We start from the raw sequence: 21,462 nt of genomic DNA on the forward strand, positions 1-21,462 counted from the left end.
CAAATTATGTGTCTTCAGCATAGTGAATTATTTTCATAACTTATGTGATGCGCAAGTCTTAAATGCTTTGTTCTCTGCTTACAACGTTAGTTACTTTCCAAGCTGATCTATTATGCCCAACCCTGTTCCAGCATAACAACATGCAGTATATGTTAAATGTCCATGCCAGCTTGTCTCACAAAACAATGTTCTAAAAATACACACAGAATTAATTCAGTTTATCTGAACCAGTTCTTGGCAGTATAGTTAAGCCATACGTTAGTTTTAAACAAAAAACTGATATAATAGCGGAAAAGCTAGGTCAAATACATACCCCAGAAACAACTGTGTCCTGTCGATGCAGGAAGGAGGTTGGGATAACAGCTCATCATGGAAAGCAATTACATTTTTATAGTGACCAGGCTACAAAGCGTTGGTTATTCATCTAAAAGTCTGCCCAGCTTACAGATGTGTGTATAAACATACCGCTAAAACAAATATCATAAAACCACGTTTTATTGTGTATTTAATACAGTACAATTAAACTTTGCTCATAAGAGAGCAGATTCTCCACAGCACAGACACCAACGATAATGTGGATTAACACGATATTCACAAGATTTTCATTTCCCCTCTACAACATACTTCTAAGATAACATCAGCACTTTGAGGACTGAACAGTTTTATTTTTAATGAAGCAACTTTGGAAAATCCTAGATCTGAATTATGGGGCAACCAAACTCAAATGAACCAGCCAACCAGAATCCAGTTTCTCAAAGTAATGCCAAGCCATTTGTCGGCGCCGGAAATATTAACCCTTCTGGATCAAGATTGCCGAATTCATTTTGGTGGGATCCATTAAAGTGAAATTCCACCACAAAGCCATAATGTGGAGTAGTTGTTGACAATATTGCACCTGCACCCATTAAGGTGTTCCCAAAAGATGAGGGAAAGTCCAGTCTAGCAACAGAATCCAATTGTAAGAATAATTTAGGATATTTTACAAAGCTCGCAGGATATAAAATTATGTAATCCTTAAGTAAATAAAATTTGGCCCATCGAAACTAGAGATTCACCAGAGGGAGGGATGGGGCGAAAACAAAAGATACAAGTACTCTTAATTTACATCAAGTTCCATTACTTGTGCATCTTCAGAAGAGATGTTCATATTTTTCATTAGTCAGATTCAATACACTGACAAGTAATAGTGACTTAGACGGAAACTTAATATATAGTATTAATCAGCACCCCTGCATAACTGATACACCCGTAATATTATTCCATTACAAGTATAGTTTGCAAAAATAAATCTTCAGATTCTTTAGCATTGTAGTATAATTGAATTCTGGAATATGCAGAGAAAGGAAGACGACAGAGGTTGCAATTCTGTCCCCAAAATGGGGGTCCCCCCCACCGTTTGGAGAACTGGTGGCAACCCAGTGTCTCTTCCGTTGTGGAGGTCCAATGCAAGTTAGGCACTTAACTGGCCAACATCAAGCCTTCCATGGGATTTAGGACACTGAGGGCAGAACTCCCACCTGTTGAGAGCTGTCAGCAAATGAGAGGCCAGCAGCTCTCCATTGCCAGCAGCAACACCGGGAGCAGTGGGTACTGCCAATAATGTTCCCAGGGGCAGCCCAATAATCAATGCTGGATCTAAGGATGCTGGTAAGTGGGGGTGGGTTGGAGGTTTTTGGGGGGGGGGTGTTGGAGGCAAAGGTGGGCTTCAGTAATCCTGCCACTTCCAAATGCCAGGTCCTTTGGGCACTGAGAACCCTTGAACAAGGGAGCCCTTTCACCACCCCAACCCCACCTACAAGGCTGCAGGTAAAGCCCTAAAGGATTTGCTGGGCTGCCTTCAGGAGGCATGGAAAAGCCATATGACTCCCATTTGATCACTGAGGCAACACTAAATTACAATGAGCTCAGGGATAATTGGTGTCCAGCGGGCAGGGTTTCCGCATCAGCCCTTTCCCACTCCCAACTTAATTGGGGAAAATTTTCCCTAATCCCCCCATGCGGGCACTCCCACCCAATTCTCCCAGCCCCCCTGCTGTCATGCCCACTCTGGTGGACTCTTTTAAATTTTGCCCAGAGTCTCAGAGTAGGTTAGTGCGTCTTGGACTGATCAGAATCTGGAATTTATAGAGAGTGGCAATGAGAGGCAAAAGGGCAAATGTTTACAAAAATAGCGGATGATCTGGCCTCCTTATTGCAATACAAGAGTATTATTTTGCATTTCTAATTTTCTATTAAAAAAATAACCAGGAACTCTCCATGAAGGTAATTCAGTACTCATTTTCTGAGTGGTACCAGTGACTATTTAATCCTGGGCTATCTGCTCAAAATGATATCTCAATTTTACATTGCAATTGCTGGTACCATAATACTCACTTTTCCTTCCATAGCACCCACCCTGAGGGCTGTTCTACTATCCAATTCCAAAGACGTTGCATTTTCTAAGGGAAGCAGATATATTAAATGTCTCCCACATGCATTATTTTGCTTTCATTATTGCTCATGGAAAAAACACTCATTTCATGCATAAAAGCAGCTTGCAGAGTTGATTGTAATCTCATTCCCCTCCTGTATATTGCCAGCAGTTTATTAAAGTGCTGTTCAAAGAGGTTTACAGTGGACTGCCTTCAAACATGATTGGACTAACAATCTTCTCGAAACACAACAGATGAAACTAATTGCAACCCCCACAGGTAGTAGTTTCAGGTTACACAGGCAGAATCATTCAAGATGATATTCATGATTCATCCAATCAATTCAAGGTTTATAGAAAAATATCAGTGCCAACTTCTTTTGCAATTTAAATCTTTAGAAATTTGAGAAAGCTTAACCATGAAAATAACTCGCTAATTTTTAAAATCTCTTCCATCTCCCATAGATTATAATCCAAAGGCAAGGTGACCTCAGAATTCTTAAGAGTAACTGTCTAAGAAAAGTTTTCATTATTCTACAACATGATCTTCCCTGAACCACAATGTCTTACCAGTTCTTTCTAATTTAAATATGTGCTAAACTGGTTTTAGCCAATTGATAATGTGACTTAACTAGTTAAATCAAAAAATAGTTGCATTTTTTGAAGGGCTGCCCCCAGATTAATGACTTCCATCACACAGCAATGGTCTGCAAATCTCAACAGGCATTTCACTTAACAGTGCCCTTAAGTGGTAGAGTTTGATATTAATTATCTTACTAGTTCAGTATCATTGCAAGGTTGTAGATGCATTTTTGCAACTCTACTTAAAACCTGTAGAGAAGTTGCTTTAATGATAGCAAAAAGGAGATCCTGGTCTTTCTTTGGTGAATGATGTCCATTGCGTCTCTTTGCACTTTGACTCTGGTTGACCTTGTTACTCACTAAAATGTAATACAGTCTTCTGATATCTCAAACATGCAAAGGCTCTTCAGCTAATGGGGTCTGTGCAGGAGCATAAATGTGGAACCGCAAGTTCCAAGGATTAGTACATAGTAAGTGACACCAACCTGAAAGAACAGGGTTGATCAAACCATCTATTTTGAACCTTGCAGGTACTGCAATAAGACAGGTAAACAGGAATCACAAGAATGGCTCCAGAGATGAGGAACTTCAGTTACGTAGATATATTGGAGAAGTTGGACTATTCTTCTTGGAGAAGAAACAATTGCGAGATTTGATAGAGATATTCAAAATTATGAAGGGTCTGTGAACAGAGTAGATAGGGAGAAATTGTTCCTATTGGTGGATGGATTGAAAAGTAGAGGGCACAGATATAAGGTAACTGGCAAAAGAAGTAATGGTGACATGAGGAAAAGCTTTTTCCATACAGTGAGCGGTTAGAACCTGAAACACACTGCCTGAGAGTGTGGTGGAGGCAGGTTTAGTTGAGGCTTTCAAGGGGGAATTTGATTGTTATCTGAAAAGGAACAATGTGCATGGCTATGGGGAGGAGTGGCACTAGGTGAATTGCTCCTTCAGACAGCCAGCAACACACAATGGGCCAAATAGCCTCCTTCTGTGCTGTCACCATTCTGTAACTGTACTTGCCTGCCTCAGATGAAAAAATGGTCTGTTCGTTAGATCTTGCCTTGCCTCAAATTAGTAGTGACATGATTGCCTCACAGATGTTCTCAGGGTCAATCTGTCTTTCATGCTTGCTATTTATCTTTCCCCTTGACGTATTTTGACAGTTTAGTGTTAAACAAACTGGAAAGGAATTACCTCAATTGGACATCCTTTTACTGTATAACATGTTAGAAGAGAGCCCCATGTCCCACAGATGGTACGATTGTCCATTTTCTTTTCAATGTAGTAAGCCAACTAGAAAAGTTTCATAAGATAGTCTAATCTCCATGGTCAGTACAAGGGGATCATAGCAATAGTGTTTACAACATAATTTAACCGCATTTATCAAATGATTCAAATTCTGTGCAGCAGTTGATGTTAGTGCATTCTTAATTTGTACTAAAATTAAGGATGAATGTCCCATCCACGTTCTCCTCACTCCCAGAAACTTTCTAGCATGACATTCAATGTTTTGGACTTACATGTCCAAATGAAATTACTTGCATTGCAGAGGATTTGGTGCATTTGAAGATTACTGTTGGATTTACTGAAACAATGGCATTCAAGGTGAAAGTCTGCACATTTAGGGCTGCACTGCAATGCTGAGCCTCACACTCAACATGGACAGGTGATGATCAGGAAGGCATTTAGCATGATGGAAGAAATTCAGAGTGGACAGTCATACCTGAACAGTGCCAGCACCCATTCAGTGACTGGTTACAGGGACAATGGCAGCAGCCTGGGTCTGAGTTTTATGCCAACATTCACAGCTACAAAAGGCATCAGGCCAGATGGATTATAAATAGGAATAAAGTCCATATAAGTACTGCTTTCCCCAACACCTCTTCTAGAACTGATCTACCTGGATATTTCATAGACCAGAATCTTGATTAAAAGTACAATTACCCTTCAAGACATTTTTGATGAAGGTGGTGACTTGGGCAGATAGTTTCCAAAGGGTTTCCTCACCACAAGGCAACTGACATATGTGCAAAGAATGAGAGGAAAACATGGATGATATGGTGGCAGTCAATGAAAAGGAATAATGCATTTGTACTTTTTAATGAAAGGAATCAAGCTTCCAAGGAATGTCCCAAGAGTGGCATCGATTTTGAACCATTAACGAGGGTACATGTAGTGACTGTAGAAACATTTACAAAGTGTAAAACTCACCTACAAGGCACTGTGAATTAGACAGCAATCTCTGATTAAAAGGAAGTTTAAAAAAAATCAGATAGAGCTACAAAGGAAATTAAACTGCTTTTTTTTTAAAGTAGACAAGTAGGAAGGTTAATCAATGGCATGAAAAAGAGGTATTGTAGAAATTACACCAAATGTATTAGGTAATTAATGAATTAACAAGAAAACACATTTCACAATAGTGATTTGATATTTTTGATTCAATCATAATTAGGAATATAAACAGGACAACAAATAGGTTTCATTTTACCACAGACAAATCGTAGCTGCTGAGGAAATTAATAAGTATCGTTCTGTAGGACTGAGGGTAATGTACTCTGGCAGGTGATGCCTATTTTTAAATTTTTGCCCCGCATTATTATTCTGCCCAGTTTTTTTTTTTGTTCCTCACCTTTTCATACATCTTTATCCTTTAGACAATGAGGCAGACTGCAAACTTTCTCCAGGGCCTGAATCTTGAGTTCGTTGAGCTTGCATAATTGGCAGGCCTGGAAGCAGACACAAAATGCGCTTCCACCCGCAATTGGCCCCAAAACGCAATTTCACACTGGCTGGCCAATTAACGGCCAGCCAATGTGAAATGTGCGTTGATCTGAGGGGGTTGCAGGAAGAGGGTGGGCGCCAAGAGAAGGGACAGTCTGGGCTCGCGCTCCCTGAAAGCTGCTGTGGAGCTTCCTCAGGGAGTTGCAGTAATTTAAAAATAAAATGATCTCAATAAACTGCTGCAAACTGTGACAATACTGTAAATGCAAGTACCTGGCAGCAGACCACATAGCAGATCACCTTTCTTCTTTTATTTTATTTAATCCCGGACATTTCATCCCGCCCTAGATGTAGTTTGTCGTAAAAACGTGAAAGCCGTCTGGCCCATCCGCCAACCATAAAAGTGGACAGACTGTGTAAAATTGCTGACAATTGCCTCCTTAATGGGCTTAATTGCCCACTTAATTGTCAGTGGGCGCGCTTCCAACTCCCGCGCACACCCGCTGACCGTAATGTTGCGCATGAGCGCGATGACATTGGGACACACACCTGATGTCATTTCACGCAATTTTACGTGTGTCCGGGTTGGGCGCGCACCCGGCCACAGAACGCAAGATTCAGGCTCAGGTCTCTGCCAGTGCTGTTTGGAAATCAGCTACCAATTCCTTGCATGAGAGCAACTGGGTGAAATGCCTTCACGTTTCAGCCATCTCTCTTTACCAAGTACTTCTTCAGACTTCATAGGGAAAATGAGAAACCCACAGTATGGGTGACTGTAGCTCTAATGCTAATTTTAAATAATGGGCAGGTATTAGACCTCTTTTTAGGCATTCCAATTTGATCAGAAAGAAATTATATTATAACTGTCTCTTCCAGATCCCAGGTAATGGGTAAAATACAGTTTAGACTTTAAATGCTTTAATTAGACATCTGGGCTTTGAGCTCTGACGTTCAAGTAGGAATTTACATTATCCAATCAATTAAGTGGCTATTTTCCTTAGTCCCAGCTAGAATAAGATGCTGCAGGACATTGACAATTCAGTCAAGAGCTGACAGCATTGATCAGCAAATGGACCGGAATTTCCAATCAGAAAGATCACAAAGAAAGCACCTTAATCACCATGCGCTCTTTCAGTTGAAGGTATGAGCTCATCCTGGATGCAGGAATATATTGCGAATACAAATCACTCATCTTACAGCATTCAGATTTGGTTGTCCAAATTCACAAAAGCTTCAAAAGTGTCAGCATCACAATAAATACAGCTTTTAGACCTTGATCAGACATATTACTTATACACATCATTTTAAAGGCATACATACATATGTTGCCCATATTGGGAAACAGTTATAATTCCATGTAAACTTTATTGGCCTCAGAGAAATAGAGTCCAGGGCTGTACAGCCAGGAGTTCAATGTTGGAAATCAAATGTCCAATCATACAGCAGCCATTGTAAAGTTAATGGAAATCATTAAATCAATGCTGCTTCTAGTTCAGGGGATCCCAAACTGTGAGTCACGACTTCAGGGGCGATTATTTGGGGTTGCAAACTCCAAGGCAGCAATGGCGACTATCGAGCAGAGACTCTTGTGGGACAGTCCTGGGATCGGCACTGAGGTTCCAATACACATGCATGCACGATTTCTAGCTCCAAGAATCCATCACAGTCTTCAAAATGGCTGTGGGGAAAACCATTGGCCCCTGCTCAACAACTCAACCCCCCTCCCCGCCAACCCCTACACTGCTCTCACTTTAGGGTCGCACCAATTTTCAAGCAACAAATGGGGTCACAGTTGGAAAAAGTTTGTGAAGCACTGTTTTAGTTAGAAAGTAGTCAGTTTGATTCCATAAAGCTCTTTTCTACAAAAAAAAGTAAAATGTTTACAGGCAGCACTAATTAGTGTGATTCACATGTACAAGTTTCCACCGTGTAATAAAAAATTGACATGTACATTTTTCCCTTGCACATGCCAACATCAAGTTCAATGTTACTGACAGAGAGGATGATGTCACAAACTATGGTTGGACTATTCTCATTCTTCATTCCTACCAAGGCACAGCATCATCTTTAAAGGGTCAGTATGTACTTCTATCATTTTACCTAACATACAATTAAAAACATGTTCTAACATTAATATTTAAATAAACTCCAACCTCTTGGGACAGTTATCCTACTCTTTACAGTTCTCTTTTATCCTGTCAGGAAGAGAGAATTTAAAACAAACACTCATGGGTTGGGGAGGGAGTAAACTATCAATTTTAGTGCTACCATTATTTAAAAGTATGATTAGATGAGATGAAAAAAGAATGTGGCTTTGCAATTATTTTACAGATACACTGTTAGTCTAAGTCAGCATCCTTGTTTCATTCATCAAAGCATCAGATGTCAGAACTGACTGAAGCTTAGAAAAAACCCTTCTGAGCACAGGTTAAGAAATGTAGATGGTTTGTCATTCTGGGTTATTAATCTCCTACAGGATAGCTTGTATTGGTTATAAAGTGCATATGTAGGCTATGACACAGTCAAAACACAGGTGTGTTTATAATGAATTAAAAAGCAAATTAGCTCTATGATACATCACATTTATAAACTAAATGTTCTGATGTAGATGAAGAACATGCCCTTGTGTGTTCATTACCACAATCCACATAGAAAGAGGCATCAACAAGCTCACATTGAAACAGAGGCCCGAATCTTCTGCTCAGGGTCAGAACTCCTATTTCCAACCCTGATCTGACAAAAAAAAAACACCTTTCTCCGATTTTTCAGGAAAATCTTCGATGGAGGACCCTGCAGAACTCAATGCAGGAAACCTCGGGGAGAGCAGCAGAGAGAATTCCTGCAGAAACACCCCCCCTCCCTTTTACGGCACCAGCTGCTGTCTTGTAGTCACTGGCGAGTTTAAATGTCCCAAAGCTTCTTTGAAAAGCTAAGGGGAGAAGGTAAGTAGGTGAGGGGATAGGATGGTAGGTTGGTGAGGTTGGGTCAGGTGGTGGGGGGCTAAACAGGTTGGGCCAGGGGTGAGTCAGAGGGTTGGGGCATGTTGGAGGGAGTCAGATGTTAGTCAAGTCAGGTCAGAGTGTGGAGAGTCAGGTCGTGGGGGCTATTCAGGTTGGGTTGATCGGGAGTCAGGTGGTGGGGGCCAGTCTGGTCAGATTGGGGGGAATCGGTGCGGGGGTGGGGGGGATTAGTGGAGTGATGGGGGCTAGTCAGATTGGGTTGGTGGGGAATCAGGTGGCGGGGGCTAGTCAGGTCAGTTCGGGGGGGGGTCAAAGTGAGTGAGTTGGAGGGGGTCAGTTCTATAGCTACCCAGGTGTTAGAATAAGTTTTAATTTGTCTAATATTTCATGGGTAACTATCCAGATAAGTAAGCTGGAACCATCCAAAGTCCCTGACTCTAACTCAAGAGTTGGAGACTTTTTTGGAGGGTCCAGGGGAGCAAGGGAATTGCCCATTGGAAGCTCAAACTTCCCGGTCAATTCCCACAAAGTCATTGAATTGGGACTTTTAAAGGGTCCCTTAGAGAATCTGAGGGGTATGTCCGGTTTCCATCTATCCAGAGACTGGAAGATCTGGGTCATTGTGTTTTAGTCACTATCTTAAAGAGGGGACTCTAGCACCTGTTTGAATCAATGGGATGATGCTCTACCTTTAAATCCTGTAACTAGAATGAAAACAAGACGACATGGTTGAAAGCACCCAAGCTGAAAACAAGGAGGGTAATGAAAATAGAGCAACAATTGAAAAGCCTGAACAACTGTGGAAATGGGTCACAAACAAAATAAGGCAATAACTGAAGGGGGACAAATTTCACATATATTTGGGTCGGTGGCTCAATCACTTTGTTTCCAGTGTTTAGTGATCCCTTTTTCTTTATGGATCTTTTTTCTGACCGACCACCCACTTTTGCATGGTACAATGATTCCCTTTTTGGCTCTGGTTGTGATTAAATCTTAGGACTCTGAAGAAGTAGGCTGTATCTCTGACAGTGTCTACTGGCCAATTGTTATTCATCAGTTGGTCATGACTGTTACAGTTATCATTTTAGTCCATCAGTCGTACTTGAAATTGTCAAATAAATTTCTCAAATTGTTGGATGTGAATCCCTAATGAGTTGGGATTATTATCCGGATCTCGGTGTCTATGAGGTAAGCTTGGAGTAGCTCGGTGGAGAGAATCTTCTTCTCAGGTATTTCAGTACATACAAGGGAAGGCAGCTGACAAGAGTGATTACTGTGACTTTCCACAGGAAGGATAAAGTGATGATGAAGTAGACATCTGCAACAGAAAAGCAAGCAATGCATCAGTTATATACCAAGATCTTCCAGTCTTACTCTTGTTTCTACATTGTACTGAGCACAGACTCCTTGGGTTCAACTGACAGAATTGTAGAAAAATGGCTCAGATTTTGAAGCTAGGGACAGCACTCGTGCTGACCTCAAAGTTTTAGTGGGCTCTGTGATATCGATCTTCCCTAAAACAATACCAATTTCACTCTGGTACTATCTATAGGGGATTATTGGTATTCAGGAACAGTGAAGTCACCAAACAGTCTGAACAGCCAAGCAGGTTGAAGAATTCTCTCAGACACCAAATCAAGTAGCAAAGAGCACTGACGATCATTCACTTTTTCATAATTTTAGAGAGCAAAATGAATATTTTGTCATACACATGGGATTAAGTTAGGAACTGAAAAAATATCGATCATTTAAAAAATCTATGGAATTATCCTGAAATGGAGAGAATGACACTCCAGGCTTCTACAATTAGTTTTTCAGCACCAGAGAGGTTGTTCAGCATTAATTACAACATAGTACGACATTAAAAACTCTGTTACCTCTCATTCAACAAGACTTGACATTTTCAATGAATGTTACAGAGAGAATAACGTGTAAAAAGTTAGAGTTCACATCAAATTATTGGGCGGAATTTTCAGGTCCTGCCTGTGACGATTCCCACGGTGGGCGGGACCGGAAAACATCGTCGATTGATTCTGTGCTGAAAGCACCTTCAAAGACTGCAACAGAGCACCCTGTGAGGGAGCAGGGTATCAATGACAGCAGCTTCTGGTTTTGCATTTACCTGTGCATATGCCAGAAGATACTGTCAGTTTCACACAGTAATGGTCAACACTGACACTTGCGCCATCATTTGAATTGGAAATTCAAAGCCAGTATAAAACAATGTATCAGCACTACACTGATAACATTGTGGCTCAGTGCATCAGTTCTGTACAACACTGACTGGAGTCTTCAATTTCTCACACCACAAGGAGTCCAGATGTTTCCATATGGAGTGTGTCACTCTAGCCACTCTTCCATGCACTTCTTGGATCAATGACTCCAGAGGCAAAGAGCCAGGAGTAGTTTCCAGGCCATCCATTTGGCTTATAAGTGGCATGCACCACAGAGACATTCAAGAGGCAGAAGTACAAATTACTTCAAAATAGGGCAAAAATTAAATAGAAAATCAACATTGTTACTGAATCTTTTATCTGTGAATCTGTACATCACTGCCGACAAATAGGTACTTTATAAATATCTACCTATTCACCAACTAGTTATGATGAGTTACGTACTGCTCTGTTATTTCTGGGATGTGAGTGTCAATCCAGCTCAGATTCAGGGGTGAAAGTATCTTGGGCTGCTGGAAGCAAGGATCCAATATAACATGTATATTGGGCAGCTTCAACTCAAGTCTCAGTAAGCATGGAAGACTTACTTCTTATAGATATCTTGTGATATTTGAAACCAAATACATGGGGCAGAATATTGCCGTCAGCGTGCGTGGGGGCGGGCCCGACACGCCGATGCGTAAAATGATGCACGATGATGTTGGGCATGCGTTCCGACATCATCGCACATCATTTTGATATTCCGTTCGGCGGGTGTGCACCGGAGGCCACTGTGCGCCCGCCGAACTGTCAACAGGCTATTAAGGCCTTTAAGAAAGTAATTTAAGTTGTTAAGAACGCTGCCCATACAACCTTAAGGTTGGCGGGCAAGCGAAGAGCCCAAGCGGCCTTTGCGTTTTTCAGGAAACCTCATCCACAGGCAGGACGAGGTTTCTTGAAGGTTTTATAAAATAAAAAAATAAATTTTCCTAACTTCACAAACATGTCCCAGCTCATGTGACACTGTCACACGAGGGAACATGTTTAAATAAATTTTTACTTTATTTATTTAAAAGTTTTCAAATCCATTCAATCTCCCCGAGGCAGCTCCGTGCCTCAGGGAGATCGCTGCGCTCTTTTGCTCGCATATGCGAAAGAACGCAGGCCCCGACTCTCCCCCCCCGCCCGCACAGGTAGCGTTGCGCGCTACTGGCCGCACGTTACGCCAGGCGGGCTTTAATTGACCAGCCCGCATAAAATGGTGGCACGCAGCCGATCGCAGGTGGGCGATCGGCTCTGCACCCGCCCCCGCTCAGCCCACCCACCATAGGTAAAATTCTCGACATGAGGACAAATCTCAGCATAGCCGTGATTCATCCATGGTCAAATAACCTGACAATTTCTAGCTTCAGACATGAAGAATGGCTAGTTGGGCAAGATATTGGTGCAATACCAGCATCTCTGTATTCCAGCTGGATCAGTGCATTCAACAAAGGAAGGATAGGGGATGGCCTTTCATCAGAACTGGAAAAGGTTATAGATGTGACTGATTTAAAGCAAGTATAGAGGCTGGGAAAGGGAGCAGGGTGAATAGAACAAAAGTACGCCAACCAATATCAATGTCACCCTCGTCGGCAAGCTTAGTGATAATGTTAGGATTGGGCCAGAGAACAGAGTGTTGCAAGTTGAGAGGCAGATAGATTAGAGTGAGTGAGGGGAGCAGAGAAATTGAGACAACCGACATCACGTTGACAGTTCTCAATGAAAAGATCTGGAGATCTGGCTGAAGGAGTGGGCACGGAGACAAAGATGTTGGAAAACCTTAGCGTTGTGCTGGGCTCAAAATTCATTAAGATAAGAGGGTGAACCTGAGGCCTTTGGAAATAATTCTTCCTTCCCACTTGCACCTCTTCTAAACACATCTTATCCAACTTGTTCCATTATCCCACTCCCTTTTGCTTTGCACCATCATCCCTTTTATCATTGAATCCTTCCCGTCTTGCACCTTATCACAAGCCTTCCAACCTATCACAAACCTGCCCGGTTCTTCCCTCTTCCCCTCTGCCCTTTCCCTTCCTCTGCACTTGGCTTAAATCTGTCACATCTCTACCCTTTACTAATTCTAATGAAAGGTTATCATTTTGAAATGTTAACCCTGTTTCTCTCTCCACAGATGCTGCCAGCTCTGCTGAGTATTTCCAGCATTTCTGATTTTATTTTAGATTTCCGGTGTCTGCCGTATTTTGCTTTTGTAAACAAAAGACGGGAATTTGGAGGAGGAGAGCAAATAGCCAAGTGCACTGAGTAATTTTTTTGCCACGTTACTTATAGAAACATTGTTGCTTGAACAATTTCTTTGCTATCTTGAGTTGAGGGAATGCTTCTGCAATAAGGAGCGGGTTTTCAATCAAAATGAAGAGCTTGTGAAATCTCAATTCATACCTATGGGCTACGTTCAGTTACTTTGCAACAAAAAGAAAGCGAGCTGCACGACATCCGCTTCCGGAGAGTAGGAGTGCGACCAAAATGATATCACTAGAGCCGTATTCAAGTGGAGGAGCCAGGAACTGAGCAGTTCCCACACATCCTCCAGCCAGCCAGTGATGTCACTACGGCAACATCCCACTCTCAAGACAGATGCATTTCAAGTTAATCTTCTCACAATCAGATTGCTGCTGTCTGTAGATACCAGGCCACTTTGGTCTTAGTACGATGGCTTCAATGCCACAACAGTCTGTGGTAAGTTAAATTTCCCACTGAAACACCAGTTCGTCACAATTACTTTGTTTTCCACTAACTATGAAAAATGAAACCGCATCCACTTGCGGTAATACTGAATAATTAAAAATTTCAGCAAAGTGAACAGAAACTGAAAACCCAGAATAATTTTCCGTCTCCACCAAATGTTTTAATTTTTGCTAACAGTTTTAGCTGCAAATATGTACATATGTTTGTTACGAACACAACTACGGTGTGTAGGTAAATTTGGGCAGTTACATTCTGCAACATCATTCATTTTATTTTGTCTTGGCCTGTTATAAACAGCTGATGATAATGGAGATAACAACAGGCATTAGCTGTGGCTAGAGACAACAGCAGTGAACCACTGCTCTGAGGGTCACCAGTAGTCATTAGAGTAGGTGACAATAGTTTCAAACTGCTTTCCACTATAATTTGAGTTTTGGGGAAGCAATCAAACTGTGCTACTCTCTCTTTTACCAGTGGATTACATTGCCAGTCTTCCTTTTCTTTTATTCATTCATCAGATGTGAGCATTGCTGGCTAGCCAGCATTTACTGCCCATCCTTTATTGCCCTTGAGAAGGTGGTAATGAGTGGCCTTCTTGAAGCGCTGAAGTCCATGTGGTGTAAGTACACCCAGAGCGCTGTTAGGGAGGGAGTTCCAGGATTTTGACCCAGCAACAGTGAAGGAACAGCGATATATTTCCAAGTCAGGATGGTGAGTGGTTTGGAGGGGAACTTGCAGGTGGTGGTGTTCCCATCTACCTGCTGCCCTAGTTCTTTAGGTGGTAGAGGGCACCTGCTTGGAAAGTGCTGTCAAAGGTACCTTCGTGAGTTGCTGCAGTGCATCTTGTAGATGGTACACACTGCTGCCACCATGCGCTGGTGATGGACGATGTGAATGTGAGAGATGGTGGTTGGGGTGTTGATCTATATGTATCAAGATATATATCAAGATATGCTGCTTTTTCCTGGATGGTGTTGCGTTCCATGAGTGTTGTGGGAGCTGCACTCATTCAGCCAAGTGGAGAGCATTCCATCATACTCCTGACTTGTGCCTTGTAGATGGTAAACAGATTTTGGGGAATCAGGAGGCGAGTTAACCACCAAAATTCCCAGCCTCTGACCTGCTCTAGTGGCCACAGTATTTATACCACACACCCATCCTATGAGTCTTAATTTTGTATAATAACCTCTTGTACAGCACCTTATTGAATGCTTTTTGAATATCCAAATACACTGAATCTACTGGTTCCCCCTTATCCATCCCATTAGATACAACATCAAAAAAGTTTAACAGGTTTGTCAAAGATGATTTCACTTTCATAAATCCGTGTTGGTGCTGCACAATAATATTATGATTTTAAGTGCTTTGTCATCGTTCTGTAATAATAGGTTCTAATATTTTCCCTACTTATGTCAGGCTAACTGGCCTATAGATCTGGATTCTCTCTCCCTCCCGGCTTGAGTTGCGGGGTCATGTTTACTACCTTCTAATCCACGGGGACCGTGCTAGAAACTAGAGAATTATGGAAAATCAAAATCAATGCATTCACTGTCCCTGTAGCCAGGGGTAGGTCAAGGTGATTTGTCAGCTTTTGATCCCATTAATTTCTCTAGTACTAATTCTTTACTTATACTAATATCCTTAAAATTTCTCATTTTCACTCTGTCCTCGGTTCCCAACTACCTCCAGTATTATTTTTGTCTCCACCGTGAAGACAGATACAAAGTATTTGTATAATGTCTCTGCTATGTCTTTATTTCCCTGACTCTCCACATTTACTTTCTTCTTACATATCTATAGAATTTGCAATCTGTTTTTATGTCTCTAGCTAGTTTACTCTCATATCCTATTATCTCTTTCAATTTATTGGTTATCATTTGCTACTTTTTAAAATCCTCACAACCTCAGGCTTACTACTGTTTGGCAAAATTATAAACCTCTTCCTTTAAATTAACACTATCTTTCATTTCTTGTTAGCCACAGTTGGACCATTTTTTCCAGTGTGATCTTTATTTGTTAAGGGAATGTATGTTCGTTGTGAACTATGATGTAATACTTTAAATGTTTGCCATTGCCTATCTACCATTATATTTTTTAAATCTAGTCTCCCATTTTCCTTAGCCAACTCACTCCTCATACTTACACAGTTTGCTTTGCTTTGATTGAAGATCTTAGTTTCAGACTTAACTAATTCACTCTCAAACTCAATATAAAATTCTACCATTTAATGATCATTTTATGAACATGAATAATGTCTATTTGGACAAGGTACTAGAGGGCACCCTGTGAAACTGCAAGGAATCAATACATTCAGGAAAAGAAAGGTGAGAATGTTTCTTGATTGATTGATTGGCAAGATTGGTAAAAGAATAAAAAGTGCTGTTTGTACATTCAATGAAGTTTTGACATTGACCTACCAATAAACTCATGCAAGAAGACCAGGGAAGCAATGTAGCAGCTGAGACTGAGAAGTTCTGCCACAATCATGAGCCAGTGCCAGGTCTGGATAGTTAGCGCCACCATCAGTAACTCAGTGAGAATAAGTGAGGTAAAGGAAATGGCTACTGCATGTACGAACTCTGAGTCAAACAACAGAAGAGCTCCATACATTATTATACCACCTGAAAAAAGCAAAGCAAAAATATGGTCATTCTTTTTTGAATGGAGATACAGGCACTTACAAGTGAAATAACCCTGCCTGAGCACAATCCGTCTTTGAGTTAGAAGATTGTTGGCGGAAGTCCCACTCTAGGCTGACACTCCAGTGCAGTACCAAGGGAGTGCAGCACTGTTGGTGAAACCTTTTGGATGAGATGTTAAACTGAGGTCTGCTTACTCTCTCAGGTAGATGTAAAACAATATCACGGCACTATTCAAAGAAGAGCTGGGAAGTTCTCTTGGGTGTCCTGGCAAATATTTATCCCTCAAATCAACATCACTAAAAGCGTTTATCTGGTCATTATCGCAATAATGTGATCTTGCTTTCTGCAAACTGCCTGTTGAGTTTCCTATATTACAACAGTGACTGCACGTCAATGGTACACAATTATCTATAACCGCTTTGGAAATTCCTGAGGTCCTGAAAGGCGCTATATAAGTTTACCCACTTGTAATAAAATGTAATTTCCATACCTTGGTATATACTAATTAAAACCCAAATCAAAAAGGTTTTAAAACAGAGTGGTCGACCCTGAAATAGAGAAAGGAAAGAATCAATTTTGCAGACACTTCTGCACCTTACAGTTACAGTTCAGTTTCAAGTCAACATCTTAACATTCAGTACACAGAGCCCTTCCTGCAGGTATTATACAACAGAGAACCTACATTTTTTAAAATGTGCAATTAAAAATGTTATTTTCACCAACAGACTTAATTTAGATTTCTTTGGAAACTAATCAATTGACGCAGTTAACAAGTTATATAGTTATTCTCGTATTTGGAGTTTTTAAGCAGCAGCAAGTTCCTGGAACTGTTGCTATAACTGTGTCTGCTGCAGCATAAATTTCCATTGTATCTTTGTCAAGCTAGACTTGGGAGTTTTGAAATTTGTCAGCACAGATACAATGTTGTAGTCATCACATAATTGCTGAAGCATTTGTTTTCAGTGCTGCTAAAATGCCTCTCAAGCTTCATTATCTGAAGTCATTGATGGGTTTTGATAATAAGGGAAACAGGTTCAATCACTAGAAAAAGTTTCCCTACAGTTTATGATGCAATCAAAGATATGATCCTTGCCTATCACTTCTCTAAAGTCATTTTTCGTTCATGGAAGTTAATTTTATTGTTTACTTAACACCTACAGCAGACCACTATTATCTAGAAATACACTTCCATTGCTTTATCCCATTAAAAATGTTCTCCTGGCACTGTTTCTGCTTTTATGTTTTTAAATATTTACAAAAGTTCAAAGCAGATATTGTGGAGATGGACAATAAACTGATTCTGTTCCAGATGGAGATTTTCTCTGTGTCACCAGGTAACCACAAAGTATCCCACCTACTGACCATCAATCTCAGAAGAGCTGCGGTTAGCAAATCTGAGAGATTAGTAATCCTGAGACGGTTACATGTGACCACAAACTTTTAGGACCGATTGCCATAACCACTACACCACTAGGCCAAACCAGACTGGTAAATAATCCCATCTCCCCACCCCCCCTGTAGACATGGTACAGAGCCTTAAAATCCAGGAATATCCTAGATACAATCCATAAACTGAACAAAATTCGCTGACATCAGCCAGGGTAATAGTGGGAGCACCACCACTGATTGTAGTATCTCAAGCCATAAAGCGAGAGAAGAATAATCAGCAAAGGTTCCTGCTCCTTTCATTAACCAGTTAGCCAGCTTGCAAAGTGTACATGTGAATATTAAATAAAGGTGTGATGACTCCCCTTCCACTGTTCATTCATCAATTAAATTCACGGATTAAGAATTGGCCATTTGGATTGAGACATTTGGCTGAGGCATCATCAGGGATCCTTACCTTCAGGATAGGTGGAGCGGTAAGTGGATAAAAAACAGGATACTTATCAGGCCTGCTGGGTGTAGTAGTCATCCAATAGAACACGGGTTCAAGTCCAAGGCATGCCCAACTCATGCTCACTTTCCTCACTTAGATCCCTTTCCTGTATTCTCAATCAGGTGACCCTGGTTGATTTTGGGATACAGTTCCAGTGCTACTTGAGTGAGCAGGAGAAGAATTAGGGCTGAGATTTGTTTGAGCCAAGTTTCCACATCCTTTTTTTATTGTGTATGAAATTCTGCCAAAAATGAGGACAGGCATTTCCTCTATTACCCTTAGTCGCCACCATGCAGAGGTCACAAGAGAAAAGACTGGCAGAATGCTGTCATCCACAACAGTTCCTGCCCCATAACACGACAGAAGTAGATGGACATGGGGCATATTTAGAAATGGGCTTTAAATGTTGGTTCCCCCAACAGCACTTTTGAATAAAATATACGTTTGGTCCAGAATGTTGTGGTCCGGAATGGTTAATCCCTTAACATCATAGCAAGGTGCTACTCAAAAACTCTGATCCCCTTCCCAGAAGCAAATGGTATAGGCACCCAATCCATATACAAATAACCACAAATCCATTGTACTCTGCCCTACCAAAAGTTCCCAATGCTTGGTACGACTATCCCTCTTGCAGCTGCTAACTCACACTGAATTAGTCAATATTTATCAACAATGAGCTCATATTCATACAATGCCTTTTTTAATTTAGAAAAGCATCTAAAGTGTTTCCCAGAGATGAAATTAATTCTGAATGGAGCTTCAAATACTATTTCCAATTCAGCACCAGGACTGTTTACATCCACAGCTCCACAACAATGCTGACAAAAGCCCTTCTCTCCGACAAGATTGACTACACTTCAAAGATACTTCAATGGTTGTACAGAGCTCTGGGGCTTCCTGATGTCATGAAAGGCACAACATAGATGCAAATTTTTTTTATAGTACCAAGATAAAAATATTGAATATAATCTTTAAATGACTCATTGACTCAAATAATCCTATTATATTAATATCAGCAAGGTGATGGGAGGTGTCATCAACAGTGCTATCAAGCAGCACTTGCTTAGCAATAACCTGCTCACTGACGCTCAGTTTGGGGTCCACCAGGGCCACTCAGCTCCTGACCTCATTACAGCCCTGGTTCAAACATGGACAAAAGAGGTGAACTTAAGAGGTGAAGTGAGTGACTGCCCTTGACATCAAGGCAGCATTTGACTGAGTGTGGCATCAAGAAGTCCTAGCAAAACTGGAGTCAATGGGAATCATGGTGAAAACTCTCCACTGGTTGGAGTCATACCTTGCACAAAGGAAGATGCTTGTGGTTGTTGCAGGTCAATCATCTCAGTCCCAGGACATCACTGCAGGAGTTCCTCAGGGTAGTGTCCTAGGCCCAAACATCTTCAGCTGCTTGATCAGTGACCTTCTCTCCATTATAAGGTCAGAAGTGGGGATGTTTGCTGATGATTGCACAATGTTCAGAACCATTCACGACTCCTCAGATACTGAAGCAGTCCGTGCCCATATGCAGCAAGACATGGACAATACTCAGACTTGATAAATGGCAAGTAACATTCGTGTCACACAAGTGCCAGGTAATGACCATCTCCAACAAGAGAGAATCCAACCATCTCCCCTTGACAATCAACGCTGAATCCCTGAGTTGCTGCAACTCACCAAGGCTCCTTTGACAGCATCTTCCAAACACGCGTCCTCTACCATCTAGAAGGACAAGGGCAGCAGATACTTGGGAACACCACCAACTGCAAGCTCCCCTCCAAGTCACTCGCCATCGTGACTTGGAACCAAATCACTGTTCCTTCATTGTCACTGGGTCAAAATTCTGGAGCTCCCTCCCTAACAGCACTGTGGGTGTAACTACACCACATGGACTGCAGCGGTTCAAGAAGGCAGCTCACCCCCACCTTCTTAAGGGCAATTAGAGATGGACAATAAAAATGCTGGCCTAGCCAACTGCGCCAACATCCGTGAAATAATAAGAAGAAAGAAGACTTCATATACATTTATAAATGTAGATACATAACAGGTGCAAGTCTAAATATATTTATCTGGATTTTGCAAAATTCTAAAAATGAAACTGAAATAATATAAATGTATGTTGTACAAGAAATTTACACAAAGAGAATTATTCCATCATGTACCTTGGTAAGATCTTTGTATAGTTCTGGATAGAGCATTGCAACTTCTGATTTCACATCCTTGTCCAGAACGAGAGAAAACACTGGAAACATTGTATAAATTGTTGAATACCTGTTGAGACAGATATAAAATATTACTTTTCATCTGCACAAACTACTTTTCTCCTTTGACATAATAACTAATGCCTTATGATTTTTTTAAAAAATGATTTCTTATGACCTTAGAAAGGGATGGCCAAACTACAGCTCGCCAGCTGCATGGGGCTCTTTTACACACAGAGTGCGGTTCATTCCTTGTGTTATGGAACCCTTTAAACCATGCATTGGAGGGAGGTAAACAGCCACAGTAGCTTCAGCCACACACAGCTTCATTGGGGGTGAGAACTGGGGAGCAGACAGCATGGAGGAGAGGGAGGAAGGTTACAAGTAAGATCAATAATTTGTTTTGGCTCATCTCAAATTTGGTCCACTGCTCAGCGAGTCCAGGATTGATTCAGTCCCCACCCAATGCCGTCTCGAGATTCCTTTGGTAGTTTCCTGCTGCATACTGCCACAAGACTCGATCAGCGCCATTTTGGAGTGGCCTCTCTGGTTCCCTAACCCATCCTCCTATTGTTGACCATTCAACTTGCGGCCTCTGCCTGTATCTAGAATCCAGGATGGAGACTCCCAAGGCCTCTACCTCTAGCATTTAATAGCCCTGATAACTGTAAGTATCATCTTACTTAAGGGATATTACCATATAATAGTTTTATAAGATGGAATTTAATTTAAGCAAAATGTGGTGTACGTACTTTATTGTTATTGAAGTTAAGAGAAAACTTAAAGATAATTAAATACATTTGTTCTGGTATACATATTCTTTTCATACTATTTACACTTACATTTTTGTTAAATCTTTTTCCTCACTAAAGTGTGTACAATAGTAATGACAATGTGTCTGTAAAGGTTGACCATGTCTTGCGGCTCTTGAAGGTCTGAAGATTATCGTGTATGGCTCTAAGGTTTGGAAAGTTTGGCCACCCCTGCCTTAGAATGTGATGCTACTGGGAAGGCTGGATTTTTTGCCAACCCCTTGTTGCCTTGATGTAATTATGGCGGAATTAATCCCGCTGCAGTTCTTGTACTGATGGAAGGGAATTCAGGGATATTGATCCTGTGACATTGAAAGAATGGCAGTATGTTCAGGAGTCAAATGCATGAGA

The 21,462-nt window shown here is 41.2% G+C and overlaps 1 protein-coding gene across 3 annotated transcripts in view; it reads right to left on the reverse strand.

Moving 5' to 3' along the window:
- Window positions 1-479: 479 nt before the first annotated feature.
- atp9a (ATPase phospholipid transporting 9A) overlaps window positions 480-21,462 on the reverse strand; it is a 211,068-nt gene continuing 190,085 nt past the window's right edge. For 2 of the 3 annotated variants that reach the window (XM_078555359.1, XM_078555357.1), the window contains 4 exons: window positions 20,261-20,369; window positions 16,713-16,770; window positions 15,998-16,201; window positions 480-9,997 (listed from right to left, as the gene is read on the reverse strand). In XM_078555359.1, the coding sequence (XP_078411485.1) occupies window positions 9,861-9,997; window positions 15,998-16,201; window positions 16,713-16,770; window positions 20,261-20,369 (508 nt within the window). In that variant the 3' untranslated portion in view covers window positions 480-9,860. The remainder of the gene's footprint in view (window positions 9,998-15,997; window positions 16,202-16,712; window positions 16,771-20,260; window positions 20,370-21,462) is intronic. The other variant, XM_078555358.1, reaches the window with a different exon arrangement.

Source organism: Cetorhinus maximus, chromosome 13 (assembly GCF_964194155.1).
Source record: "Cetorhinus maximus chromosome 13, sCetMax3.hap1.1, whole genome shotgun sequence".
NCBI classification, from domain to species: Eukaryota; Metazoa; Chordata; class Chondrichthyes; order Lamniformes; family Cetorhinidae; genus Cetorhinus; species Cetorhinus maximus.